This window comes from Agelaius tricolor, unplaced genomic scaffold (assembly GCF_023055355.1).
Source record: "Agelaius tricolor isolate 1412-34295 unplaced genomic scaffold, bAgeTri1.0.p SCAF_44, whole genome shotgun sequence".
Taxonomy (NCBI): Eukaryota; Metazoa; Chordata; class Aves; order Passeriformes; family Icteridae; genus Agelaius; species Agelaius tricolor.
Window position 1 is genome coordinate 2,920,879 of NW_027269304.1, and position 27,949 is coordinate 2,948,827.

At 45.7% G+C, this 27,949-nt stretch overlaps 1 protein-coding gene and 1 long non-coding RNA gene across 7 annotated transcripts in view; one reads left to right on the top strand and one right to left on the bottom strand.

The window, feature by feature from the left end:
* Window positions 1-827: 827 nt before the first annotated feature.
* LOC139604119 (uncharacterized) lies at window positions 828-6,232 on the bottom strand. The gene is made up of 2 exons (XR_011683894.1): window positions 5,709-6,232; window positions 828-4,831 (listed from the first exon to the last, which is right to left on the bottom strand). It is a non-coding gene; the product is annotated as an uncharacterized lncRNA (long non-coding RNA).
* Window positions 6,233-7,382: 1,150 nt separating this feature from the next.
* SSBP2 (single stranded DNA binding protein 2) overlaps window positions 7,383-27,949 on the top strand; it is a 137,055-nt gene continuing 116,488 nt past the window's right edge. For all 6 annotated transcript variants that reach the window (XM_071455120.1, XM_071455124.1, XM_071455121.1 and 3 more), the window contains exon 1: window positions 7,383-7,535. In XM_071455120.1, the coding sequence (XP_071311221.1) occupies window positions 7,477-7,535 (59 nt within the window). In that variant the 5' untranslated portion in view covers window positions 7,383-7,476. The remainder of the gene's footprint in view (window positions 7,536-27,949) is intronic.

Below are 27,949 nucleotides of genomic sequence, written 5' to 3' on the forward strand. Positions count from 1 at the left end.
TCCCCCAAAAAGAGTTAACTTTATGTTTACCTCAGACCCAGCAGTCCCTGGAGACCCTGATTTGGGGTTGTCCTCTCTTATCCATCACACTGAGTTCCCAGCACTTGGCTTAAAGGGAAAAGGATAGCAACAGGTCCTTTTATGCAAAGATTAAAAAGTGGCAATGTGCTCCACCTTGGTATTTAACTTCAACTTCTCACTGAAGTTGTCTGGAAGTGAAGGCAGGATGGGCCTGAGGTGGATTTACACCAAAATACAGACTGGTGGTGCTGGTTACTTCCATTCAATCATTCGTGCCAAGGAATTCTCAACAATTTAGGGGTTTTTCTTCCCTTGGAAGCCAGGAGAGATTATTTCCACATTCCCACATTTCCCCCTGCCACGCTGATATCAGGGCACTCACTGGGTGTTCCAGAAGGGAAGTCTGCAGATTCATGAGATATTAGTTCCTTCGTTAAATAAATAATTGCAGCTATGCCAGTGAAGTGGATTTTTTTCTCCATCCTGAATGTTCGTAAGTTGGTGTCATTTGACTCACTGCAGTGATTAAGTGAAAAAATTGAAAAATTGGGCTCCACTCCTGGTTTGTAGCTCATCCTGGGCTTCCACAAAGGCAGCTCCAGGACAGGGACCTCAGAAAAGGAAATTATGAAGGAGAAGTGCAGAGAAGAAAGGAGGGAGAAAGGAGAAGAGTTTGTTCTTTCAAGAGTTTGTTCTTTCCATTAATATTAAACTGTCCATTTCCCAGCTGCAGGCTCGTGAAAAGGAGACTTCTTGGTTATTACCCAGTAATTCAAACCTTACAAACCCACCTCAGAACACACAAAGACAAGGTAAAAAAGGATTTTTTTATTGCAGTTTCATGAAATCTGATCCCCAGCAGAGCTCGGAGAATTTGCTAAGCTTTTGAACACATATGCAGACTGGTATCAATTTCTCTTTTTATTTCTTCCTTACCAGATGAGCAATATATATGAGCAATATCACGTGTGTGTGTGTTGAGAGAAACAAAACATACATAAGCATAAATTAATGAATAATGCTGTGATTTCCTTTCTTACTTTTAACACTGCTCTGGGCCAGCTGTGAAACAACCAGGCAGACCTGGTACCCCTTGGATTTGACACGTGCCAGTGCTTTTTATCATCACCACCCTTTCCTTGGGCCACGGGTCCAAAACGGTGAAATTTGCTCAGTTTTCAGTGTGTTCTTAGCTGAAAACAAAAGCCTGAAAGGGTTTATAAAAAAACAGAAGGACTCAAATCTTGGTGTGGAAAACCAGTGGGGGCACGCTGAGTTGTCAGAGTCCAGTGGCACATTTTGTACTCGCTGAAAAGCAGAGCAGGCCCACAGGCAGTTGTTTTATTTCCTGTGATCCCTGAGATCCAGAGAAGTTATCTCCTTGGAGCACGAGGCCCAGGGAGCAGGCTGGAATGATCTCCATCTCTCCATCTCCTCCCGTGGCTTCCACACCTGCAGGAAGGCAGGAGGAGAGCTGCAGAGGGGCTGGGCGTGCTGAGCGCAGGGATGGCACTTAACTCACCACTATGTGCTCAGCAAATATGTGGAGAGGGAGAGAGAGAACCATTTCACCCTTCCTCTGAGCTGGGTATGAACTTCTGATGCAAAGACCGACCCGGAGGAGGGAACATCGCGCGTGTTTGTTTTGTAAAACTCTGCAAAGGTTTGCCAAAGCTGTCACGGCCTGATAGCTTGGGACATTTATTTTCCCAGATCTTCACTTTGAGCGCCACTGCTTGCTCTGGAGTCCCTTTTTTTTTGAGCAGCCTTTAAGAAATGTAAAAGTCTTGAGCCTTCTGAAGAAGAAATGTAAAATTCTTGAGCCTTCTGCCCCTTTAGCCTGGGCTTAACCATGGTTAAACCCAGGCTCAAGGGGCAGAGTTTCTGCTGTCTTGCTTGTGCAGCCTGAGTCCGGCCAGGCCCACAGCCCACTGCAGGCAACCTCATCAGTGCAGCTTCACAAAACTGCATTTTAGCTAATCCTAAACCCAAAAGAAACAAATGTGTTAAATAAGCCTGTTGAAGTCGACAGCAGCCTGCATATGTCAAACCAACTCGGGAATTATCAGCAGCTCCATACTGGGATCAACCCTTTCCTGCAACATATTGCTGAGGGTACTGACCCTGAAAATAAAAGCAATTTTGATGCTGCTAATGTGATTTCTGGCTGGGCTTTTTTTTTTTTTTCTTTTTTTCTTATCTTTTTTTTTTTTTTTTTTTTTTTTAGCAAGCACTAAGTCCCAAAAGTGGCAGCTAAGGCACTTCAGCAGCAGAGTCCTTTGCCACAAGTCCCTGCACCCAGAGAGAGATTCTGCCCATGTGGAGCTCTGTGCAGGATCAGGAGCCCATTTATCCTCACATCCACCTGTGTCCCCCGTGCTCGTGCAGTTTTTCTCCTGTTTGTTGTCACTTGCAGCACGAGGAGCCACCTTCCTGATGTGACACATCACTGAGCCAGCAGTGGTGACTTTCAGCTATCCTTCAAGTGATTAATAACTAAGGCAATGTACTTTTTCTCATAGTATTTCTCCCCCCCCCCCACAGACTGGGTTGTCTGGCGAAATGTAATTTCCATCAAATGGCTCAAAACAATGAGCTAACCAATGAGATCAGGGGGATCTCTCATACTAAAGGGTGCTTATGTATATGTAGGCATAATTTAAACCCAATTATCAAATACATTTCACCAAGAAAATATCAATTCCCATTCCAGACGTCAAAGCATGTGACTGGGGAGAGGAGGAGGACTGGATCTGAACTTTTCTTCATGAGCACTTCATGAACCCTCAGCCAGCACCAAACACACGAGTGTCTGCGTGAGAGAGAGAGGCTGTGACAGCCCCTCCAGTGGAAACAGCACCAGGGAGGGCTGAAACCACATGAAACACCAGGAAAAGGAGCCGTGGAGGAAACCAGTACACACAATCGTGTGTTATTTTTTCCATTGCAAGGTTCAGACCGTGTGGCACTGGGTGCCCTGTACAGATGATTTCCCCATTCTGAACTGTGTGTGAGCGGCCCCAGCACAGCCAGCAAGAGCCGTCAACCCAGAAATGGAGGTGGAAGGTTTCTCCTCAGCAAGTTTTGCCTCCCAGCCGATGGTATTTGTGCTTCATGGATGAGCTGGAGGCTGCCAAATCGCCCTGGCTCCTCCTGCAGAGACAGGGGGGAATTGTGGCTCCTGCTGGAAGCAGAAAGTGCGAGGGGTTACTGGGCTATGGGCAAACCTTTCTTTGAGATCCAGAATCACAGAGTGCCTCAAGCTGGAAGGGACCCACAAGGATTATCCCTCCCTACCCCTGAGCTATAATTACTTTTTTTTCCCCTCTTCCCAGGTGGAAAAGAGGGGGGCAAATAAAGATTTTGTTCTGACCTAAGCGCTCCTGCTCTCTCCTTTCTCCAGCAACGATTTAGGACTCGTTCAATCACCTGAGCAACCCCTGCTCATCTGTATGGCACCAGAATGAAAGTCTGCAGAAGGAGTCTCACAGTTAGGCACTCCACAGGAAGATTAAACATTCCACAGAAGGAGGAAGGATTCCTCAGAAAAGGCTTCAAAGCTGCCTCGGTCACGTATTTGTTGGAAAAGACTAAACAAAAGCATCTCTCTCCCATGATATCTTGCCCCAAAAATCTTCCCAGCTACACAGCAATAAGTATAGATAACTGGAATTAAAATAAGGGAGTAGCATTTACTGACTTAATTTCCTGAACAGCCCTTTGTTGAGGGCTGTGTGAGACCTGCCAGTTGGATTAATCAATGGGGTTTTTTTTTTTTGGAGGATCAACGGAATGGGCAGAAATGCAAAGTAATTGTACATATTACTGTATCAATAAAAGTGTGATCCTGTGATGCGATGTTGCTTAAGCCAGCCACACAAGCAACGTTTCACTGCAGATATCCTTAACATTAATCCATACTCTAACTAGCTGCAGCAGGAGAGAGGGGAAAAAAATAAAACCAACCACCCAGTTTGGAGCCATCCTATATCTCAGACAGGGTGATATAACATAGCATATGTTTTAAAATGATAAAGACTTCCAAGAATAAGGCACAGTTTCCAGAATAATATTCATAACACGCCCAAACAAAAAGCAAAATCCTGTAATAATTGAATAATTGCAGCTTTCTGTATCCAAGAAAAAGTTAAAGGGGGGAAAAACAGAAAAATCCAGCCCAAACCAGCCCTTTTCAGTGGCTTAGCTGGTCAACACTCTTATACACAAAGCCCAGTGCTCTTCCCTAAAACCGAAGAATTAATCAGCATTATGTAAGAGATTTTTATAACACTCTAAAAATACATTGTGAATTCCTTCCCAGTGTCGGACTGAGAAGCTTTAAAGTACCGCCACCCCTCATCCCCTTTTGTAACAAAGGCTGGATCCTCACTCCTGACATCGGAAACTCGAATTTCGCCTCAAATCTCATTAATTACAGCGCCGGCCTCGTGAGATCCAAACGCTCCTGCTGGGAGCGGAGTTTGTGCTCGGAATTCCTGGAGCAGGGGCAGGGGCACCCGGCAAAAAATGCGCCCCGAGGGAGAATTCCTGGCACAGCGGACCCGCGTGGGTTTCCGTGGTTGTTTCCCTGCCCACCAAGCTGAGTTTTGTGGTTTTGTCCCCACTCTGGCGTTGGGGATTTGTGGCGCCGATGGGGCTCAGGGTGGGCAGCATCACCCGGCGGGTCCCAGCTCCGCTTCCCAAATCTGCTCCCAAAATGCGGGTTTAGCGCCGTTCCTGCGCTTCCCGGATCTGCCAGCGAAATGACAAAGCCATCACCTGAATGTTAATGGTAGCTTGGGAGGCACACCTGCGAAGAGAATTTCGAACATTTAAAACCTTTGCCCTCGCGGTTTTCGTTCGTCCCTGCTCGTGTCGCGGGGCCCTTGCCGAAGTTCATCCCGCGCTGCCCCAAATCACGATTTGATCTGCACGATTTCATCTGCACGATTTGATCTGCACAGCCCGCCAGGCCAAAATAAACCGCAGGGACGCGAATGGATCACAGGGAAAACGGGAACAAAGCATTTTCAGCTGCGGAAGTCCCGTCCTGGGATGCATCTCCAAAGGACACGGCAGCTATCCCGCCATCGCGCTTTTAGGGAACACCTCAACATTGTCCTTCTCCAAGAGGAAAAATTCTCCCCTCACAGGGCTGACGCAAAATATCCCCCACCCTTAGACCACAAACAAATCAACCAAAACCATCGAGGCAAACCAAGCGAGAGCCTCGGAGCACCGTCCCGCCCGCCCGGGAAGGGCTTCGCCACCGCCATCAGTTCGGTGTGGAAGCGGAGCGGAGCCTTGGAGAGGGGTGGATGGGCCATCCCGCCCTTCCCGAGGGCGAGCCAACACCGGGATCAGAGCTCTGCTCCGGGTTATCCGCACCCAGGCTCCAGCCACCCCTGTGGCCTGACCAAGGATGTCCACGCTCGCTCCTTGCCCTTCCTCAGCAGCCTTCTTTAAAATCTCACCCACAGCCCGCGTCCTTCTTTGTTCCCCGCCCTGGTTCCCTCTCTCTGTGCCCTGTCCTGCCTCCCCGAGTGCCACCAGGCGCCACCTCAGCTTGTGACAATTCCTCTGCCCCAATGTGGGCAAAACGCCTCCCTTAGGTTGGCCCTGCGGCAACTTCTCAGCTTCTCTCCCTGCTCCTTTCCCCCCAAATTCACCGTGCGTGGTGCTTTTACTTTGCTTTTTCTTCTCCGCATCCTTCGTTTCCTCTGCCGGCTTCTCCTTCCCTTCCACTCACTCCTTCCTCCCTCTTTTTCTCCTTTCCCACTTTCTGCTCGCACCATAACCCGCTTCCTCTGCTTTCCTGGGTGTAACTCGGGAGCAGGAGCCTCGGTCCCAACCAAGGGTGAATGATGTCAGCCTAATTTACTTCTTCCCCTACATCCACTCCAACCGCACTCTCACGCTGCCCATAAATTTTTTTTTTTTTTTTTTTTTTTTTAAATCGCGTAACTGGGGTGAAAAGCCCAAGACAACCAACTTTGGCACAAAATGGCTTTTGTTGCCGTGTGTTTCAATCCGATGAATGGTTGGGGTGGGTTCATCCCACGCCGGGCAGGGAGCTGCCGCAAGCACCTCGGGTTCTCCAGCCTCTCGCACTCCTTCCTGTTGTCTCTGCTACTCCCCCGCTAATTTGTTCCAGCCGCTCATTAATACTCTCCTAATCCCCCCCTCCCCAGCTTCACCTCGCCAACCATTCCCTCCGCTCCGGCAGCTCGGGATCCAGAGGATGTTTTTTTCCCCCCACCCTTTGCAGCTCCAACAATGATAAACAGATGCTGGTGGTCTACGCTCTGGCACAACTTCCCTGCTCTCTCTCTCTCGAATTTTGGTCGGGTTTTTGTGTTTTGGGGTTTTTTTGTTTGTTTGTTTTCTTGGGGTTTTTTTTGGTTTTTTTTTTTCCTCGTGGCCCTGGTTGTTTCTGACACGGCGGGGGGAAAGATGTTGGGTGCGTTTGACGCACAAAAAAAAAGAAAAAAAAAAGAAAAAAAAAGAGAGAGAGAGAGATTGGCATTGCTCACTTAAAACATCGAAATACTAAAAACCCCCCTTCCCACGGGTCACACACAGGAGTGGGCTTACAAGGTTAGCCCCAGTTTAAAAGCACGAGCAGGCACCAATATCTGCAAAATTTGGGACTGTGGTTGAGGAGGAAGAGCGGAAAAATTCCAGAGCTTCGGGTACTTAAAAAAAAGAGAAATCAAGTAACAAATGGCCCCAGTGGCTGCTCTCTCTCTCTCTCTCTCTCTCTCTGCCGTCTCTGCGGAGCACGCAATTATTGCCGTGTAACTTTAAAAAAAAATCAAAGCATTTCCTTGAATTTTCTTCAGACCGTGGGTGGTTTTTATTTTTTTTTCCTTCTTAATTTTTATTTTTTTGATTATTTTTTAAGCTACTCTAAGACACGCTGCTTCGCTTCAGGAAATGTTTCCTCCCCACCTCCAGCCCGGTCCCGGGTCTCGCTGGGAGGGGGTCCCTTCCCCTGGGGGTGAGGGGTGCGAAGAGACCCTCGGGGGTGTTTTTGGGGGGTATTTTTGGGGCGGGGGGCTCGCTGCGGGTGTCGGGGAGGGGGGGGGGAGGTCCAGCTGGGGACACGGAGCGGCGGCTCGGGCGCTGCCCGTTCCGCGCCGGCCGGCAATCCGGTCCGCAGTTTGCATCTCTCCGGCGCGCTCCCCGCTCGGCGGCGCGGCGGCGGGGGGCGCGGCGGGCGCCGGGAACAGCCGCTTGTTTAAAATCCTTCTCGAACCGTTTCTAATTCCCCCTCGCGCGGGGGGGGGGCGGGGCCGCGCCCGGCCGGATGCGCGCCCCGTCCATCACCGCGCGGGGGGCGGGCCCGGCCAATGGCGGGCGCGTGTGGCGCCCGTCACCGTGGCGACGGGGCCGGTCCCGGGGAGGCGGTGATGGGTTGACAGGTGCGTGACAGTCGGGAGCTTCTCCGCAGGCATGTACGGCAAAGGCAAGAGCAACAGCAGCGTCCCGTCCGACAGCCAGGCCCGCGAGAAGTGAGTGCTCGCTACCCACACCCCGGCCCGGCGCGCCCCACACGCCCGCCGGCCCCGCGCGCGCGGCCCCCTCACAAAGTTTGTGAGGGCGAGAGGGGCGCGGGGAGGGGTAGGGGGGGGAACGGCCGCGCTCCGCGGGTCCCCGCGCCGGGACGCGGTGTCCGAGCTCGGACAGGGTCGCCGCAGTGTGTCCCCCCTCAGACCCACCCGTGCCCGCCCCGCAGCCCGGCCCCGCAAGGTGCCGGGACCCCTCCGGTAACAAAGAGCCCGGTCAGGGGGCCGGGGCCGCGTCCCAAGTGGGCGCCTCGCAACTTTTGCCGCGGCCCCCCATTGTTCGCTCTCGGGGGGCTCCGCGCCCGCCCCGCCGCACAAAGGGGAGCGGGCACCGCGCCCCCCGGGCTCCCGCTGCCTGCCCGAACTCATGCTGGGGTTTTATGATATTTTTTTTTTATTATTCCTAATTGCGCTTAACGCGCCCGGGCGAGCCGCGCTCCGGCGTTCTCCTGCCCGCTGCCCGACGGGGAGGGCTGGGGGTGCCCCCGGCACGGGCAGCGCCGGGAGAGCCGAGGGGAAAACGCAGTTTTTGGGGGAATGGACGGCCTCTCCTCAGGCTGTCCTGTAGCGGCCGCGACTTGGCGTGACCGAGGCCGGTTTGGCACGGTGGGGGTGGAGGGGGGAGGAAAAGCCCGTGCGAGGAGGAGGAGGAGGAGGAAGAAGAAGAGGAGGAGGAGGGGGACGAAGTGTGCCGGAGGTGGGAAGGTCGGGGTAAGGCTGCTGAGGGGGTCCGGAGGCGGAGAGCGCCTGCCAGAGACCGCGTTCGCACCTCTCTGTTCCAAAAATCCCATCGCTGCCGAGCGGGTTCAGCACCCGGGATCTGCGCTCCGGGCACGGCCGAGGAGTTTCCCTCCAGGCAGCTTGTCTTGAACCTTCACCTAAAAGTTTTTTTTAATTTTTTGTTTGTTTGTTTGTTGGGTGTTTTTCTTTCTTTTTATTTAAATTTTTTTTTTCTCCCGTATGTGTGAGTTCAGGAATTTTGCGTTTGATGGTTTTATTTGTTTCTTTGCCTTTTTTTTTTTTTTTTAATTCTTTGGTTAATGTTGGGTTAGTTCTTTAGGTGCGTTCTTATTTTTGGTTCTGTTTGGTTGGGGGTGTTTTTTTGTTTGGTTTCTTTTCTCTTTTTTTTTTTTTTTTTTCCAAGACTGCCTAATTCCAGAGGCTGGCATGCACGCTTCCCGCAACAGCAGCAGCAGGCCAGGCATCTCTGTTTCGACAGGAGGAGAAGGGGAATTTCAGGCGTTTGACAATTTCACACCTAACTTTGCCACGGGAAGGTGGAGGGAGGCAGAGGCAGCCCTGCCGGGCATTTGCTCCATCTCAGTTAATTGCTGAGCTGGAGCGGGAGGCACAACTTGGGCTCTGAAATCTGATCAACTAGTGGCACTTCTTAGTTCCAGCGCAGGGATAATTTTAACAATAATTGCTTGGCCGGCTCGTGGAAGCACTGTTTATTTTGTCTTTGCAAAATTAGGGAATTAAACCATTTCCTCGTGCTACACGGCTGCTGGTGTTTGTCAATACACTCGGTAAATCACTGAAGGGCGCAGTGGGATCTCACAGTGGGACCGAAAACAAATCCATAGGGCTGCTGTGCATCGGATCAGATGAAGATCACGTTGTTTTAATTCTGCTGTGCAAAAGCTACCCCGTGCAAGCCACACGCACAAGTGCTCTGGCCGTGGGGCTGAAACTTTAAACAGTTTTCAGCCGTACTCTTTTCACTGCAGCTGGTTTTTCTTCGGGGTTCTTGGTGCTGTAAAGCACGTAATATTTTGTTTGCTCTGAAAACGCTTAACAATTTTCAGGGCAAGCCTGCCAAACTGACTTATTGTCAAGTAGCAGCTGCCCTCCTAAGTAAAGTTGTGAGGACCTGCTAGATGGTGCTGTTCGATTTAAATACACGTTGTCTCCCACTTGGAGCTAACAGCTGGAAATGTGGGCTCCTCACGTGTAGATTATTTTGTGCAAAACACTGAAATGGTTTGTTTTCAGATCGTGGACCTGACAGGTCAGAAACTTCATGGTTGCCTCTCCTTACAAATTAACTCAGCTGGGAGTTAGAAGCATCCACTTTCTCCTTCCTCCAGTGGGGAAAAAATGTATATATATATAAAAGCTTTGAGACTTGTTTTATCATGTGGAATACCATTATGTATAGTCTGCATTCCAGATTTTTTTGGTATTTCACCTGTTAAAATTTCTTCTTTCTGATCAGAGCACATCCTTGCCATTTTCATATGCTTTCTTTCTGACTTCCAGAAAACTGTGATTGCAATTTTTCCCCTCTTACATTGCTTTACAGCCATGAAATGCTTGTCCCAAGGTAATGCACGAGTTTTTGTTCTGCTCAAAAAGAAGTGGCTGTCCAATTAAATATCTCTACAAAAATTACAGCTCTGACTTCTGCATGAGATTTTGTTAATTTGGAAACCACAGAGGAAAATACATATGTTTGACTGATACAATAAGTACTTATTTAATCAAGAAAAGTGGAATTATAATTATGTTTAATATTAAAGTTTTTAGAACAGAAAATTCAACTGAACACTGGCGTGTCTCCTCAAGATTTTAAGTGCCTAAAACATGTAGCCAGTAACCAGTCTCCTAAATACACTTGTAATAATTGAGGAAGTAATTTTTTTAAAAAATCTCACTCCCTGAGTTTTTCATGGCCTGATTATGTGGACCGTGTGTGTTGCCCATGAGGATGTGTGGCAGTGAGAGGACCAGGGTGTGAGCAGCTTCTTTACCAGGTGTGGGAAGGAGGTGTGCTGTTCAGCTGCTGTTGGTGGTATTTGTCCTGATGTATTTTACAGGACAGCCCAGTGCCAAGTGTGTCCTGTAGCACGGGGTCTTGCTGGTGTTTGTGTCCTTTGAGGTTATGTAATTACTATAAAAACGAACAAAGTTTTGCCAGCCATTTGTAACGGCCCTTGGCAAATGTTCAGTTCCAAGATGGCATTTGTGTTGCGGTCCCTCTCTCTGTCCCTTCTGCTTGGCCTCTGGGGTGAACCGCCTGCATTATTTAGCTTCACCACTCATGTGCAGTGTGGGTGGGTGAATCTGGGGGCAGCAGTACCCGGGTTTGTGCCAGGGAGGTGCAGCACAGCACAGCTGGGTATAAAACACTGAGGGTGAGGGCGCTCCATACCTGTGAGGCGAGAGGAGGGTGAAGAGACAAAAATCACAAGAGTGCCCCTTCCTCTCGCTCCGGAACAGCTGTGCCTTAATTTTGGGCTGTGTCCAGCCTGGTTGCTCAAGGATGGAAAAATTGTGTTCAACAGTAGCTCTTCACCACGCCGCTGTGCCGGCACCACCTCAGACCCGGCCACGCTGTCCACGGAAAAAAGACAAAAAAGTATCTGCACATCCTCTATTGTTACCTCTTCCCAGCAACTGTGAACAGTCTTTTTTCATTTTTTCCTCCCCTTATTCCTTAAGATAGGACTATTTCAGATCAGGAGCTTGGACCTGACAACACTTCACTGAATGGTGAAACTCTCTAAACTTTCAATCTCTGAGACAAAAAGGGACCTGACCACACAAGTTCCATTTGAAAATGTATCTCTCTGTTTATATATAAATAATACTTCAAGTTGAAAATAGATACGTAGAAAAGCAGTTCTAACAAGCATCTAAGGAAAACTAAATTCTGGTGGGAATATATGTTTTGAGTTCAGTTTTCTTTATGTTCCAGTTCTCTTCCAAACTAATCCTCTTCCCAAGAAGCCCTAAACCTTCGTGGGGCTTGGCAGACACCCAGATTTTGGTTAAAAACTAACTGGATGACTAGAGACTGTGACTTAATTTGTTATAAAAGGATGCCTTATCAAAACACTGCTTCTCTTCAGGTCTGTTTTGAGAGGTTGGCTGTTTGTATGTGCAGTTCCCTTGTATGAGTGGAGTTCTTTGGGTGTCTTCTTCCATGGTTTTTTTTCCCCCTCAGATTTGAAAAGACTGCATTGCCCAAGTTTACATAGTTAAGTCACCTCTTCAACTGCAGTGTTTGGAACCTACACAAAAATAAGATCCAGATAAAAATTACCTGGCTTCAGTGTTGAATTTGCTACTCATCCCTGGGAAGTGGCCAGGTCGTTTCTTAAGATTTTGGTGGTAAAAGATGCATTAATTCTCTCCCCCCCACTTCTGAAGACAAATCTCGTAGTTTAGTCCTGCCTGTTTTGTAAAGTTTGGGTTTAACCTGTATCCATCAGGTCTAACTTGTAAAAGTTGCAATTGTGCTGCTCAGGGAGTCTGTGAACATCAGGCATTTTACAAGAATATACATTTTAATAAAGTGTGCAGAAGGGACGGCTCTGGAAATAGTATGTGTTTATCAGTATTTATTATTGGCCATGTGCTTCAGGTGCTCATTCACTCTGCACAGGTGTCTGGGGAGCACATGAAAATGTTTTAGGTAATGTATGTGCTGCCATTCAGACTAAACAGAAGAAATTAATTCTGCTTAAATTACAGGCCTGTGATACTGTCACAAGTACTAAAGCAGCCAAGATTTCAGTAACTTTGCCAAACTTCCACTGTTTGGGTGGAAAAGTTACAGTGCAATATTTAAGTCTTGTGCCGATTCATGTACCTTTTTTTGGTGTGTAAAAGTTCAGTTCAAATGTGGCCCATTTTGAAAATTGGGCAAAGACAATAGGTGTTTTCCAATGTTTTAAAAGTTTTCTCAACTTTTACCGCGGAAGACCAATGATACCTCTCTCCTTCAAAACACTTGAAATCTGGTTGAAAAAGAAAAGGATGAGGGATTTGATTCCAGAGATGTGTCTTTCTCCATTTGCATGACAAAGCATCTGAATTTAGCCAGGATACAAGCCTTTTCAAAAAGATCCATTTGCATATGCTTAGGGCTTACTGACTGTAATCGCTGAATATTTCATCTTCGCTGGGAGGCAGCAGATCCTGGGATCAGAGGGGAGGAAAACTGGGGCTGGGTGGGAAGGAAAGTGGAGATGTGAGCAGCTGGAGCCTGCAGCTGTGAGGTGCCAGGGCACGGGGATGACAGGGAGCAAAGAGGAAACGGGATGGAAATGGTCAGTCTGGAGACGGGAGACAGGGAATTGCTCCCTAAGAGAAACTGGCCCTGGAGTCTGGGGTCTGGGATCTGGGAGGAGGCTGCAGCATCTGGACCAGGGACGCAGACCTGGCGAGAGGGAGCAGAGCCAGGACAGCCTGGAGGCAGGTCAGGAAGTGGGAGGCTTTTGTTGAGCTAGGAGGAACATTCTGTCCCTCCAGGTGCTGGGAAATGACCATTCCTTTGCTGCCAGGAAGGACATGAAAGAGCAGGGGTGTAATATTTGTTGTCTCCAAGGTAAATCCGACCCACACCTATGAGGTGGCAGCCGACCCAGGGGTGTGTGGCAGTCCTGGAGCTGTGTCTCAGGAATGTCAGAGCCCGGGAGGGAGGGAAGGGTGGGATTTGCCATTCAGAAGCAGCTGGAACAGTGTGTGTCTCTGCAGTGTCTGGGCACTGTACTTGCATTCCCAAAAATGTTCTCTTAACTTGGAAAATGCAGATATACACGGAGCATATTTCTCACTTTGCCCTCATTTGCATGTTCACTGATTCCCCCCCCCCCCCCCCCCCCCCCGAAAAAAAAAAAAGCTCTGGGTTTTTTGTTGTGCAGGGAAGAGCATTGTTTTGGTAATGAGCAGCTATTTGATAATTTGCTATTTTGCTGTCTTGCGGTTTGTGCCTTATGGCTGCCTTGCTGTTTCATAATACGGCTGTTCCTACAGGAAGATTGTGTTGTTTCTTTGGTGCCCAGCTCCACAGTGTCTGAGCTTCACCTCTAAAAATAGGCATCAAGCCACTCCTGACCGACAGCCAGTTTGGAAGTGGCACTAAGATGCAGAGAAGCAAAAGACAAAAATGTTTATTGGTTGTTGGGTCCCCAATTTGAGCTATGTAGCCCTGAATTTTATTTTATTTTTCTTTCTTGGAGTATCACATGAACCAGAAATGCATATAGACAGCTTCCACTGTCTCTCTTGCCACAGGATGAGATGCCAAAGGAGCTTGTAGAAATGTAGTATTTTTGTGAAACTGCTGTCTCCCTTGTGGATGCACTTCAGACTGGGAGATGCACTGGAAATGGTCCAGGCTGGAGAGCTGGGCGCTCGCCTGCGGCAGGGCCCCTCCAGGCTGCTGTGCTTGGGTGCTTCTGTGGTTTGGGGTGGCTGAGAGAGCCATTTCATTCACGGGTCACTGCCCTGCACAGCCCCCTGTGCTGCTCTGCAAGTAATGACCAATGCCTCAAAACACCTTATTTTTAAGATTTTTCTGCTAAGGCTCCTTTGGGCAAAACCAGATGACTTTTTTTCTCCATCAGGGTTCAGGAGCTGCGTCTGCAGAGCCTTCCAGCTGGGTTGCTTGGGGTTAGGACCACTTGTTTCCTGGTTTCTTTGGTGCACAAACATTCCAGGAAGTAGTGCTGGTCCAGGCTGAGTCACAGCTGAGGGGTTTTTTCTGTGCTGTGGAGCCACTGACCCCTAACACCAGTTTGTTCAAGCAGTGGGCAGGTGTTGTTTCTGCTCCTGGGAGAGAATCATCCTCAGAGATCAACAAATGTGTTAATCCAGAAATCTTAATGACCTCTGTCCGTGCTTCTCCAGTCCTTGAGGTATTTCTCACTTACAGTTCCAGGAAGGGAGAAGGTGAGAACATAAAATGTCCCTTTCTAAGAAACTGAAATATGGCAGTAGTCAGGACTATAGAGTCCTAGCTTTTCACTTTCCATCACATACAAAAATAAACTGAACATTTTTGTGGTGGGTTATTTTTTTCCCTTTCACACCTTCTGTGGTTCTTGCCTCTGGAATGTTTATTTTTTCTCCATATTGTTAGTAGTGTATCCAGAGCAGAATGAAATAATTACCTTTCATTTGACGTAATATAGATAAAACAATGCTGTTAATACTCCCTGGAACACTTGCGTGTTTATTGTTGCCATTGTTGGGGGAGTTGTTTGTTTGTATGGGGGGGGGTTGTTTTATTTTGTTTTTTAAATAATCCATTTTTGCAGTCACACGCCCTCCAGGTTCTTTTTGCAACATAGCTGCCTTGCCAATTATTCCCCATTTCATATTTGTGTATTTGATTTCTTAGTCCTGAGCACAGTACTCCACATTTGCCTGTATTGAATTTTCAGTTATTAACTTTCCTTATTCTCTTCCTGTCCCCAGAAGGGCTTGTAATTTTTCCTGATTTGTCATGTACACTTCTGTATTTCTACATAGCACTCATTAATGAAAGTCTTTTAGTGGAGTTGGCTTAGGGTAGGAAGAGCTTTGCTGAAACGTTCTCTCTTCTGTAGAAACATGCTGTTAGTGACTCTTCCATAATTTATTTTATGTGATTGTACCCTGACTTTTAATTTCATGAAGATGTTTGCTGATGCAGGCGTCATGTGATGGGCTGAGAGTCAAAAGTCAGTATTTCAACTTTCACCTGTTCCTCCTCGCCCACTGCCCCCTCTCCCAGGTGAACCAAACTGAGATGACATTTCTCTTTCTTAGACAGATAATGTTGGTCTCTTGCCTTTCTGTTTTGAAGGTGTTTCTATCCCTTTGTCCCTCCTTTCCTCTCCCTTTGTCCCTCCTTTCCCTACGCCCAGAGTGACCTGAGCCTCTTGTGGAGGAGCTTTTGGCTCCTCCAAGCCCCAGCTGCACGCAGCAGCTTTGACATACACATCTCCTCTCAAGGAAAGCCAGTCTAGTGTGCGATAAAAGAACAGAAATTTAAATTAAAATAATTTATTTTGCCCATTTTTTTCTCTATGCTTTCCAAAGTTCCCTCAATCATTCTTGGAGCAAGAGTAACAGCGTTTTTGAGGGTTTATTTTTAAGCTGGAGCCACTTGTGGAAGAACACTGTGACACCACACTTTTTCTGCCCCACCTTCTTTCCTGTGCAAATATCAATTGAAAGTTACAATTTGAGGAAATCCCGATTTCAGAAATCACATTTCTGATGGCAAGTACAGTTTTTCAGCTGTGGTTGTGGGTAGTGAGGGTTGTTTAGCTCCTCTATGCATAGAATTAATGGGCTGCTTTATCCCACCCTTGCTAGGCTTTAAATCTGCCTTTGGGTTTATGCCTTGGTGTTTTTTGGAGTTTGTGTGGGTCTGGTTGAAGTACAACCCTTGATGTTAAACCCAAACTCTTAAAGGGATTTATCAGGCCAACATTTCCAATGAATTCCTAATTTCCTACTTAGGCTTCACTGTTTCTTTTCTTCCTTTCTTCCATTCCTAAATAAAATACTGTCTTTGAAAGAAATTTAAGAAATTACTGATTACACCATGTCTTGTGCCTTACATTACTTCCATTTTTATTTCCAATCCCTCGGAGTCTAGGGAGAGATTTCACCTTCCAACCAAAGCAAAACCCTGTAATATTCACAGGAAGAATCCAGTGTTTTGAAAATACAGAAACAATAAGTAATCAGTACTAAGGAGTTACCAGTATACGTAAATTCCAGTGCATGCAATTTTATTTTTATATTGCTTTGGATAATGTCTTGTTACTAAGCAGGTGCATTTTTATATTTGTATAATGAGTTTGGAACATTAGTAAGGATGTTCCATTGCTGGAGTTAAACATATTTACAGATAGTAGAAGAAAGTAAAATACTGTCTATGTTTTCTATGAGAAACAGCCTGGTGCTTTTAAGAAAGTGTTGGGTTTTACTCTCGAAAACCTGTTTTAGAGGTTAGGAAAAAATTCCAGCAACATCAGTGGCAAGCTGTAGTAGCCTGTGTTCCTTTCCTTGGGAGGGACTGTGCTTTCTGAGTAAGATATTGGAGTGCTATTAATTCCTTAATAAGTGTGTTGTTCTTGACAGCGTTGGGACAGAGCGGGTCATGTGGCTGACAGGGTGTGTGACTGTGCCATAAACGTGGGGAGGTTTGTGAGCATCGAGGCGAGGCTGCCACCTGATGCTCCTCAGAAGCTGTGGTGCTTTATCAGATCCCTGGAGCAGCAGCAGCAGCAGGATTTGAGAACCCAAAGCCTCTCCTGATTTCTCCATGCCCGTTGTGTTACTTGTGTTCTTCTCCCAGCTTTGGATGGCTCCAGTTTGGGTCAGCCTTTGAGGGGAGGTGCTGGTGGGGAGGTACAGATGCGTTTTGAGTGTTTGGAGTTACTGACATTTCATCAGGTCTGTCAGGAATAATGAAACTCCCTTGCCAAATCTGAATTTGCCCTGGAAGTGAAGGTTATGACTCCTATTGTGTGTCTCGTGAACTGTTTGGCTCCTTTAATTGTTTATTGTATAATAGTCCTTGAAATGGGAATTTGGAGAGGATACGTGTACATGAAGGTGATGTTTAAAAAAACTAAAAGGCATCTATTGCAGCTTGAGGAATTTGGTTTTCCTGTGTGTATGCTCATTGTAAAATAATGCAAATATAAGTTGGTTTTTTGTGTTGGAGTAGAAGTATACGATCAACAAATAAACACACAGAGCTTGCACGCAGAACAGTTGGTTAACAAAAATACAAAGCTGGAAAAGATGAAGGAGATCTGATCAGGAGATGGAGAGCAGTGTTGGAAGTTTGGAAATGTGCCTCTGGTGATGGTGATGGGCTTGGGAGCAGATCTGAAAGGTGAAACGCCTTGGTGTTCCTGACTCCTGAGGCAGCTCCTCAAGTCCAGCGTTGCTTCTAATTTTGCTAAATGCCCATCTAATTCTTTATGAAGGAAAGATCTTTACTTTTGCAAGACCAGTATGTGTAGACATGGGCATCCACAAACCTAGTTATATATACTCCAAAATATTTTTGGAAATAATATGAGCTATTACAATGTAGCAAAACCCAAATAAACAAACAGCTCCCGACCCCAAATAAAACTGTATCTTATGCTTCAAATATGCAATTTAGAAGACCTAAATTACTTGTCTAACTGTAGTTGGGGAACATAGAAAAAGTGAATAAAAAACCTATTTTGAATAATTTCACAGATTATCCTAAAAAGATGATTAGAAACAAAAGCATACTGGAGCATTGGATGCAGATGTATTCCCATTTAATCCAGTAATTAAAAAAAAGTTGTTTATAAAATGTTACCCATATTCCCCAAACAGAACTATATGTGTGTAGTAAATAAATCCAAACTAGGGGAAAAAAAAGAGAAAAATAGAAGTTGCCCAGTGTCAGTCTCCAATTCTGGGTGTGTTTACTCATTTAGGGGAGAAACCCCCAAATAATAGAAGCTTTTCTTGACATAAAACCAGAAACATTTTTCCTGTAAAACAATGTAAGTGGATGGAGCAGTTTTCCATTCATATCACTATCTAGTAAAGCTCTTACAAAATACTTCAAAAAGTGAAAAAAGGACTCTGTGGTTTCAATACTTGGACTGTGAGCCAAATAAATGAATTTGAAAGTGCAGGGTCATGCCTGCAGCAGCTTGTGGGAGTACCTGTTCCATATTTCAGAGAGCAGGTCGTGCATAAAGGGCTCCCTGGTAGGGCAGCACTGGGGAGGATCAGCTGCAGCCACAGGGAAACACAGAGCTTGTGGAAGTATTTTGGTATTAGTTTCTGTTTAATTTCTCTTTGCGCAGTGTACACATTCAATGGGCAAGGCATAATTAGAGGGGCTCTCTGGTGTGGTGTGTTTTTACAGAGAGCTTTGCCTTCTGCAAATGGTTGTGGGCTGAAGTGAACACAGGCACTTAATGCTCAGCACAAACATTGGAAATCCTCAGTAATTCAGGGCACAAGTGAAAAACTAATTGAGGGAAGTGTAGGGAAACCTAACCCATGGCAGTGTCAGATGTGCCTCGGGCTTCCTGACACCTTATTCTGAGGCATTCCGAGGGTGTTGTGAAAGGAACCAAGAAACGAGATTAAAGGGACCAACAGTGCAGCTTGGCAAAGTAGTTGCTGTGTATTCTGCAGCCTGAAAATGGAAATGTTTTCATGTTCTTCCTGCCTTTGTGATTCACTTGTGGATTTCAGCTAAACTTCAGTCCAGCTCTGTGACAGGCAGTTTATAACAGGCTCATAACTTTCTTGGTGTTTCTCATTTCCCAGTCCAGGGCCGTATTCAAAGAGTTAACATAGCTGAAAGAGAGATGACCATTGCATTCTCCCAGCACCAGTTTTTGTCACTGTTGCCTGTGTTTGTGTGTGTTAATTGGTGTATGTATGAATTTATATAATAATATTTATGGATCAAGGACTGATGTCTTTGTCTTTAGAACAGGCAAATGGGCATCACTTGCGTGTGTTGAATGACAGAAGCAGATTGGTGGGAAAAAAAAAGACAAAATAAGCAGTTTTGATTCAAATATGGAATAAAATTAAAAGGGGCATTTTCAGAGTTAATAGAGTAACTGCACTCTTGGTCCACTTCTGAGCTGGTTCAATGGCAGCCTGGCCTGATACAGAAACAAAATTTACTGTGTCCTACCTGTTGGTTGTGTAATGACTGCAGTTACCTCACCAAGGCTGTTTTTATGTTCAGCATCTGTATTTACTTGTCTTTAGGATCAATATTCAACACCTGTATTTACTTCTCTTCAGGACCAACAGAAGGACTAGCCAACAACCCAGCTTCTTAAAGCAAAGTGTTTGTTTAGAGCAGTGTGAATGAAAGGCTCTGGGAACAGCAAGAGCAGTCCATATGTGTAACTTTTTTTCTGCCTGGGAATGCACTACTCCCCTAATGCTAACCAGGTACAAGGAGCTTTTAATTCCCCCATCAAGCTTCCCTCCATGTTTCTCTCCGGACGGCACCCCCAGCAACTGACACAAATTTATCCAAAACAGAAAAGAGTTCTTTCTTACCTTTTGACAGGCCAAGTGACCTGAAGAAGCTTTTGTGCTTCAAAAGTTTATTCTGTCTTGTTTTCCCACTTGGTAGTTTGTGGTTTTTTTTCCTTTCAGCTCTATTGATTCTGCCTAGGTGTAGGACAGAACCTCACACTCTGATTCCAGGGCTTGGGGGAACTCTGAAAGCAGCATGAAAACCAGGATGAAGGGTTCTGTTCTGGGGTCATGGAGGGATCTCAGATGGGTGGGAAACTGGTGCTCTTAAAGCCAGCTGGCAGATATTTCAGCTGCTGTGAGCATTTGAAGAGCACAGGACAGGTGTAGCACTGTTTGAAACAATACAGAAGCCATCTCAGGGATCAAAGTGTGTTTGAACCCTCTTTGCCCCGCAGCCTTATGCTGCAATGGTAACAGATAAACATTTTAAGCTAATACACAATGTGCCTGGTACTCAGATGTGCTGCTGGGACAGGCCTTCCTGTCTCTTCCCTCAAACCCACCATTCAGCACAAGAAGCTTCCCAGAACATCTGTGTGTCTTCATCCAACATGTAAAATTGAAAAATTACTGTAACAAACTGTTAGAAAAAGCTTTTTCAGGGTTGCGATACAATCCATGAGTTATGCTGTGACAATCCTCTGTGAAGATGTTGAGGTGTCCTTACGTCAGAGTCAAGGTTTTTTCCCTTTATGTTCAAAGAGTCAAGTTTGGTAAACAATAATTTTCCAGCCTGCTCCTACTGTTCTGTATTTGTATTCTAGAATCCAAGAATATTTCTTTCTGAGGTGGCTGGGATCTTGAGTATTTCCTAGTGGCACAGTTATATTTTTTTACTTATGTCACTCAGTGTGTAAAATTACGTGAATTTCATCAGTCTCTTGGGCATTCAAGTGATGTTCAATACAGTATTCTGTTTTTTTCCTGAGTTTTTATTTCCGCAAGAAATGGAGATGCTGGTGTGCAGAAGCATCCTTCCCTGCTGTGGGATAGTGCAGGGAAGGAGGCACTGGAGATGGCTCTGAAAAGTCCAAAGGTCCACACTCCCTTTTGAGTGTTTCTGGCGTGTGACCCAGTGTGATGTGCAAATGTCAATTATGTGATTATGAAATGATGAGATGAGCACTTGTGATGTGCTTTAGCCAGATCATTCCTTTTTATGTGGGATGCTCCATCCGGATTGAAGGAATGGGATGCTATTGTAAATTACTTTGTGTTTTAGTAGTCCTAAGACACCATGTTTGCCGTGTTTCCTCTGTGGCTGAGACGAGCCCATCCTGCTCAGCTCCTTTTCCTTCTGAGTGTGGAAGGCTGTTAAATGTAGGTGGTTTGGGCTTGCTTTTTGATACCCTGCCTGCCCAAAAATGAAAGAACTGGGTGATGTGCATGTGTCTGCTTGCCAACCAAAGCCAAGCTGGCTCTGCTCGTTCTGGGTTTTCTCATTGGACTGCGTCAAGGTAAGTGTGAGAAATATGTAAGAAATAAAGAATGCAGCCTATGTCTGGAAATATTGTTGGCTAAGAGGTGAATTTAAAATGTCCACAGCCTAGCAGTTCCTGCTGTAGGTGTTGGGAGCTTTCTGGAAGGGCATCCCACTAACCTCAGGAGAAGGATCCAGGAGCAGCCATTCCCTCAGTGTGGTCATTTACTGTCCCTGGGGTCTCTGGAGCCCCTCAGGGTCCCTCAGGGCAGGGAGTGTCTGAGGCAGAGCTGTTGCTCCGTGCAGGAGCAGAGCTGGAGCTGGGAATTGCTGCTCTCCCAGCAGGACTCCTGCACTGGGTTTGCATCCCTGTTCCCCCTCCCCTCCTTTCCATGCACTGTGTGCTGCATGTTGAAAGGGGTGAGTCACCTCTTTTATTATGTTTTGAATACTTTCCTCCCAAATGTAGTTTATTTTCTGCAGGGAAAGGAAAGAATTTATGCTGTCCTGGTTCCTTATTTTTATCAGAGCTCTTGCTAACAACTTCCAGCTGAGGGAGTTCTTGATATTTTTAGCCTGAGATATTTAGCTATTTGAGCCTCTCTACATGTTTTCCTCCTGATATATATTAACTGGAGGGGGAGGATGGTTCTTGTCAGTTAATATATTCATGAGCATGCCTGCCAAATTGCCCACACTGACTCCCAGGAAACTGAACACTTCAGAGTTGGGGGGAAGTTTGAGTCTTGGTCTGAAGTATTTGCATCAGCTTCATTACTCCATTCTCTGACTGATGCTGCCATAGCTGTGTTCTCAGAAAAGCTTCCTTTTTATTTTAAGAGGTGGTGTTTGTATTAAAAAAATAGACTTAATTGGTTTCTGCCTAAAACCACAAAGAAGTAAATAAACTAAAAAGTCAAGAATGATAAAATGGGATCTTGCATTAAAGAAATAGAGTTTCTTTGGAAATATCTTCCTTTTTTTTTTCTTCTTCCTTTTTTTCCTTTTTCCAAGCAGCAGAATCCTCAGTCTCATTAGTAATGTTACTGTTTTATTGGTTGTCTGTTCTGTGGTCTGATGGAGTTCTTCAATATTCCAGATATTGTACTTGATGGCACATCTTACAAACAGCATTTTCAAGTTTCGGAATAACCTTACCCTTCCCTGAAACCCGCATGAACACTGTTTTGAAAGAAAATACTAAAAGTCAGTCACATTGACCTTTTGCCTTTAAGATCCACTTCAGCCTGTTTATCCACAATTTCACAGATCTTAGTGTCATCAGATCTTTTCCCTTTTCCCAGCAAAGTTTCAGACTCAAGATGAAAATCTGTAGATTTCCCTCAGTGTAGTGCTTCCATCAGGTGCTCCAGCATTGTCCTGTGGGGCCTGGGAGGTGGGGCTGAGAGGGGCAGGTGGTGGGAATCATGCTCAGTTTAATGCGAATTAAATGGCATTTGCTGTTGTATGTAAATGGACCCTGGTGCCTTTTCTGTGCGTCCCTTCCAAGGTGCTTGTGTGTACTGGACAATACATGCCAGGGCCCTCCCTGCAGGGTGAGGAGATGACTCTGCCTCCTCTGCCCAGGCTTTGTCCCAGTGCTCTGGTCCCAGTCTGCTCCGTGGCAGGAGCTGGAGCTGCTCCCAGGCTGCTGTGCCTGTTCCAGGCTGTATCCCATTACCTGGGGCCAGCTGGGCACACATCTGCACTGCCAAGCCTGCCCCAGCTCCTCACCACCCAGCGATTCCCTTAGGGACCCTCAGGGACTCTTCCAGGAGCCACTGGCTAAGCTGAATGCAGCCTTAAAGTTGGCACCTCTAATCCATTATTTTTGGGTGTGTTTGCCCAAAGGCTTTTAAAATGTTTGAATATATTTTTAAAAAGAAAAATTAATAATATTTGTTTAGTCCTTCCTGCCCTGCTCCTCCCTGTCAGTGGGCAGTCACAAGTCCCTCCTCTGACACAAGTCTCTGCTAGAGGATGCAGCTGCTCACTGTAGGTGCACCAGTTTTGTTTTTAAAGACCGGTTCATATTACATGCTGTCACCTCAGCCTTTGGCACAGAGGGTGTCTGTGCACCTCTGAGTGCAAATATGCATTATACAAAGTGGTTTTAGGCGAGCTGCTGTTGTTTGGAGCTGTCAGTCTGCTGCTCCATGACGAGTGATGCTGCTGAGGAGCTGTGGGGCAGCACTGCCACCTCCAGAATGCTGTCTGGTCTGTGTGAGGGCTTCTCCGTGGGACTGAAGGATTAACCAAATACTAATCTTAAGCTTCTTACTGAGAAGTCAAAATTTCATTACTTTTAATTGTTTTGTGCCAGGCTAATAGATGTTGGCATCTTGGTTGGAAATTTCTTTCCTTTTGCAAATCCAGTCCTAATAACGTTTTAATTTTTTTTTTTTAATATATTTTGCTGACTGAATTTCCTGTGCAACTTGCTTTAAACTGCGTGCAAGTTGCAGGGATCCTAAATAAACTGAGCAGCTGACTCTTTTTTTTTTTTGCCATTTGTACCACTTTTTCCAGTGGTCCTTCATGAACATGAAAAGTTTTGTAAAATCCTCGATGGAAAGGGATTTCTTACAGAAAAGCTGCAGGGAGCGACTTCAGCTCGGTGTATAAAAGTTCGGAAGTCTTGTTTTAAGCTTATATTTTAAATCTCTTATTCTGATAATGACCAGGCCTGGTCTTGCTTTGCTGATGAGACCTGACAAGATCATCATCCATGTCATTTCGTTTGTTTTCATGGCAGCCCTGGGGAGGGAAATAACTGGAGCAGGGATGAAGCTGTGCCCTCCTCCAGAGCAGCTTGGCCGCAGAAAACATCAGAGATTTCAAGAGATAAATATGTATTTATGTAGAACACGCACAAAAAACACGGGCATCAGCAAAACCCTTTGGCCCAGGCGGGATGAATGGGAGACAATCACCCTCCCAGGGGCCAGGTGGAGCAAGATGCCCTGGAATTTGGGGAACTCGGAGTGCTTTGTCAAACCAGTCCTTATCGAGTGTCTCCTGCTAATCTTCCATCTCCAGGTTACTGGTTTTGAAATTCGGTCCAGCTGCTGTGAAGTTGGCACCCGCCCATTGTTCGCCTTGAGGGAAGTGTGAAAAGCACCGCAGGGGGCTGATGTTCCCCCTCTCACCTGCGAAGGGCACAGGTTGCATGAGAAAGGGAGAGGCACCAGCCTCAGGGGCGGCTCTGAAAAGCTGTTTTTAGAATTAACACACAAATACTTGGAATGGAAGCATCAGGGGAACGTGTTCCTAGTTCAGGGTGGCGTGTACTCAGTGCTTCAGCTCTAGACTGAAGTCGCAAGCACCGATTTGGGAGTTGGAGGATGGAATATTTTTTGTTGTTGTGGTTTAGGTTTAGTTTGAATGGGGGTTTTGTGAGGATTTTTTGGTTTTGGTTTTTTTTTTTTTTTTTCTTGTGTTGGTTTGGGTTCCTTTTATTGGTTGGTTTTTGTTTGGGTTGGGTTTTTTTGTTTGTTTTCTGTTGGGGGGCGGATTGGTTTGAGGGTTTTTTCATTTATTTTGAGTGTTTTTGTGGGTTTTTTGGCGTGCATGTGTTAGTTTGTTTTGAGGAGGATGATACCACCTCAGGATCTCTCCATGCCACGGTCAAATCCGCATTAGTTTTATACTCTATCCAGGCATTGGTGCTTCCATATGTGAATAGTGCAGGTGTATGAAGTCTGTAACAGAGATTAGTAACTCTCTGAATCAAAACATGACATGCTTTATCAACATTTGTTGTGGGAACAGCTGACACATATTTAAATGACAACAGTATATTTCTTCTACTGTTTTAAACGAAATAGTTTTATAGGCTTTGGAGTGAAGAAAGCAGGAAAGCACATTCAGGTCTGAGGCAAATGATGAAAAATTGCAGCCTCTCAATAACTTTACTCCTGCATTTCTGTGAGAAACAACTGCTCGCTTTTTAAAATTTCTGAAGGTTTAATAAACTTTAACAAAAATACAAGAAAAGCACTAAATAAGGAGAAATTATAGCACCGGAAGCCCCAGGCCATCCTGTGATAACAATGCTGAGGAGGCAAGGACATATTACAGTAATATAACTATACATAATCTACAAAAACTTCTCCTAACATACATATAATGTTCACCCCTCAATTGTGAGAGCCAACTATCTCATTCCTCATCTATAACAATTCCTTGTAATTATTTCAGTGATGTTGGCTAAGGACGAATATGATAAGAAATCATGGTTACTTCTTATATTTTCCTTCCAATAAACCCACTCAAAACCCTAATATTTGGATGGTTTAATGAGATCATGACTGTAGAAGTGTGATCAAGCTCATGAACAAGCAGCAAATGTTGCTTTCATTAATTCCATGTGAGGTTTTCACAAACAGGCCGGCAATGGCTCACGTTTGTTAAAGTGGATGGGTAAGATTACTAAAACAGTGAAAGGTACTGAGAAAAGTTTCCTCTGTTTCAGTTTCCTCTGTTTCAGTTTCCTCTTCCAGGGAAGTGAGGGCATGGCAGCAACTCAAAACTTTGACTTAGATTATTAGTGTGGCATTGAGAGTTGAGGACATGAAGGGCAAGGCTGGGTTTCCTGAGGAATGTTTGTGGCCAGCGCTGGTGAGCAGCTTGTCCCAAATGTCCCCACAGGTCTGGAAGGGAGATGCAGCAGGGTCTGTCTGGCTTCTCCTTTGGGATGGCAGAGCCCTGGGATACTGCCCAGGGAGGGCCTGGAATTCCTCCCCTCTCTGGAGGCATTCCAAAGCCACCTGGACATGTTCCTGGGTCAGTGATAGAGCTCTCACAGGGCTTCAGTTTGTTGTGATGGTTGATGCCCATAACAAGCTACCTTTGGAAAATATATTTTATTAAAAATTAGCTCTCCATGGCTGTTGCGCCTTCAGGGAGGATTGGAGAAATTGCAGGAATTCCCAACAGAAATAATTTCTAAAGGTAGGCTGCATGGGACTCAGATTTATGTTCCTTTCACTGTAGCAAGACTCATGTATCTCCAGATACTCCCTTTTCTCCTCATGCTGCTCCCTTTTTCCTGCAGTCCCACATTTCTGGGGATGCAGAGAGTCTGACAGACACCATAGAGATTAACAATTCCGAGTGCATCTCCATCTCTTGCAGTCTCATGGTTGATACAGTTCAATGTTTACCCACCTCTTGTCCCTTTTCAAGGGCATTTCATTTTGGGGTTTTTGCCATTTCCTTTGGGGCACGAGAAGCAGAGTCCCTGGGGTTAGGTTTCAGTCACAGTAATGCTCGTGCTCTCCTGGAGAGAGGGAGCAGTGAGGAGCCACTGAGTGCCCACCTCCTGAAAAGCAAGGACATTATTTAGGTCAGAAGCAGTGGGAAGGGAACACATTGTGAAATAATGAGCAGTTTTTAACTGTGCTGATCTTGCCAGCGTTGTCTTGAGGCTCCCGTTGGACTTTACAGATCTTTATCTCAGGTTTGCTTGTTCTGTTGTTATTCCCATACATATATTTTTTCCCCCCACCTTAGATTGTTGCTTTGTAGTCTGAGGACACCTTCAAAGCTGTGCATCCAAAGGGACTCTGACAGATTGGATAGCTGCATGAGAGTCCTGGAAGTGTGGTTTTCATCACCCTGGAGAGGGTGCTTAAGACCTTTTCAGTGACTGCAAATCGTGCGTGGGCTTGTCTTGTTGACCAAGCAGTGGAAAGACTGCATCACGTGTACAGGCATGATGGAAGCCCCAGGAAATTCTCTGCCGTGTTGGCACTTTGATTTCCTTGCTAGAAAGAGAGCAGAGGCTGCTCTTAGGGGATGTTGAAGTTCTTGCACCCCAGTGTTGTCACTACAACTGTGTTCTTTCCTGCTGCTCTCACCCCCAGCTCTGCTCCTTGAATTCTCACCTGGTACCTCTGACAGCTCTGAGCTGTCTTGCCAAGGATCTCAAATGCCACATCATGTGTGTCATCCTGTGGTTTTTCTTCTCTATCTTTCCTAATGTTTTCTTTTACCTGAATGTTCTGTGTTAGCTCTGCTTACTTTTCCCTTACACATCTTAAAAACAACGATTAGTCTTGTCTTCATTTGTGAACTCAAAGCTTCTTTTCTCTTTTATTCAAATTACACAGTTCTTCCCTTGTCATCTATCCTGTGGGCTTCATATGGGCATGAAGTTGTTGGGTTTGTTTTCCTGTTTGCGCATCCCTGTTAGGTGAGATGATAACATGGAAGGCATAATTTAGATCTGAACAGGACATTTTATTGCTAAGGACAGGCATTTTTCACACGCACGAATAGCAGCCTTGACCATGATTTATATTTCTCATTGACTTAAAATGGATGAGTAGTTTTGATCTGTATGAGTTAATCTTACACTGTGAGCCTTTGTGTGATTTGTATTTTATGTTTCTTTCCTGAAGGAATCCAGACCACTGGGAGCAAGGAGTTAAACAGTCTGTGCTGTTTTATTCTTGATTAGGAATTTTTTTGCATGTGGTCTTGCTTGCAGTTTGTTCTCCTGAACATGCTCTCAGAGATGAGCAACACAGGCAACACATGTAGCACCACTGATATTTTTGGGGTTGATGTTCCACCAGTTTGCTCAGATCTTGTGCTGCTCAGAAAAGACGTGTCCCATAAGGAAAATTCCATAAGGAAAATTCTGAGTTTAATCAGAAAAATGCCACAAGTTTTAGCAGTGTTACAAAGCTGTGGTTGATTACTCACTGAGCTGGAGAAAAATCCCAGAGAGGAGAGGTGCAAACAGCAGACTTGAAAACTTAGAGGGAAGTGTTGTTCCCTGTGTCTTGCCATTAAGGAACTTTCCTTGTGTTTTGCTGTGGTGTAAGGATTTGCTTTAAATTTAATGCAGTTCTCACGCAAGAAGAATTAACATTTATAGAAAAAAATCAAACCAGTGCAGTGCCAGAAGGAGCCACAAAATGCGTTGTACATGCTAAAACTATTAACTGATTTTAATACTAAAAATATAAAGAACGTCAGCTGGTCTGAAAGAGAAGACTGACCCTCAGTTAATGTACAACATTATTTCCAAAGCTGTTGAAAACTTGAGTGGCAAAACACACAGTTTTCCTGAAATTTTCACTCTCTCCTGGGCAAACAAGGCACCCTAGGCAGCTGTGCCTGGAGTGAT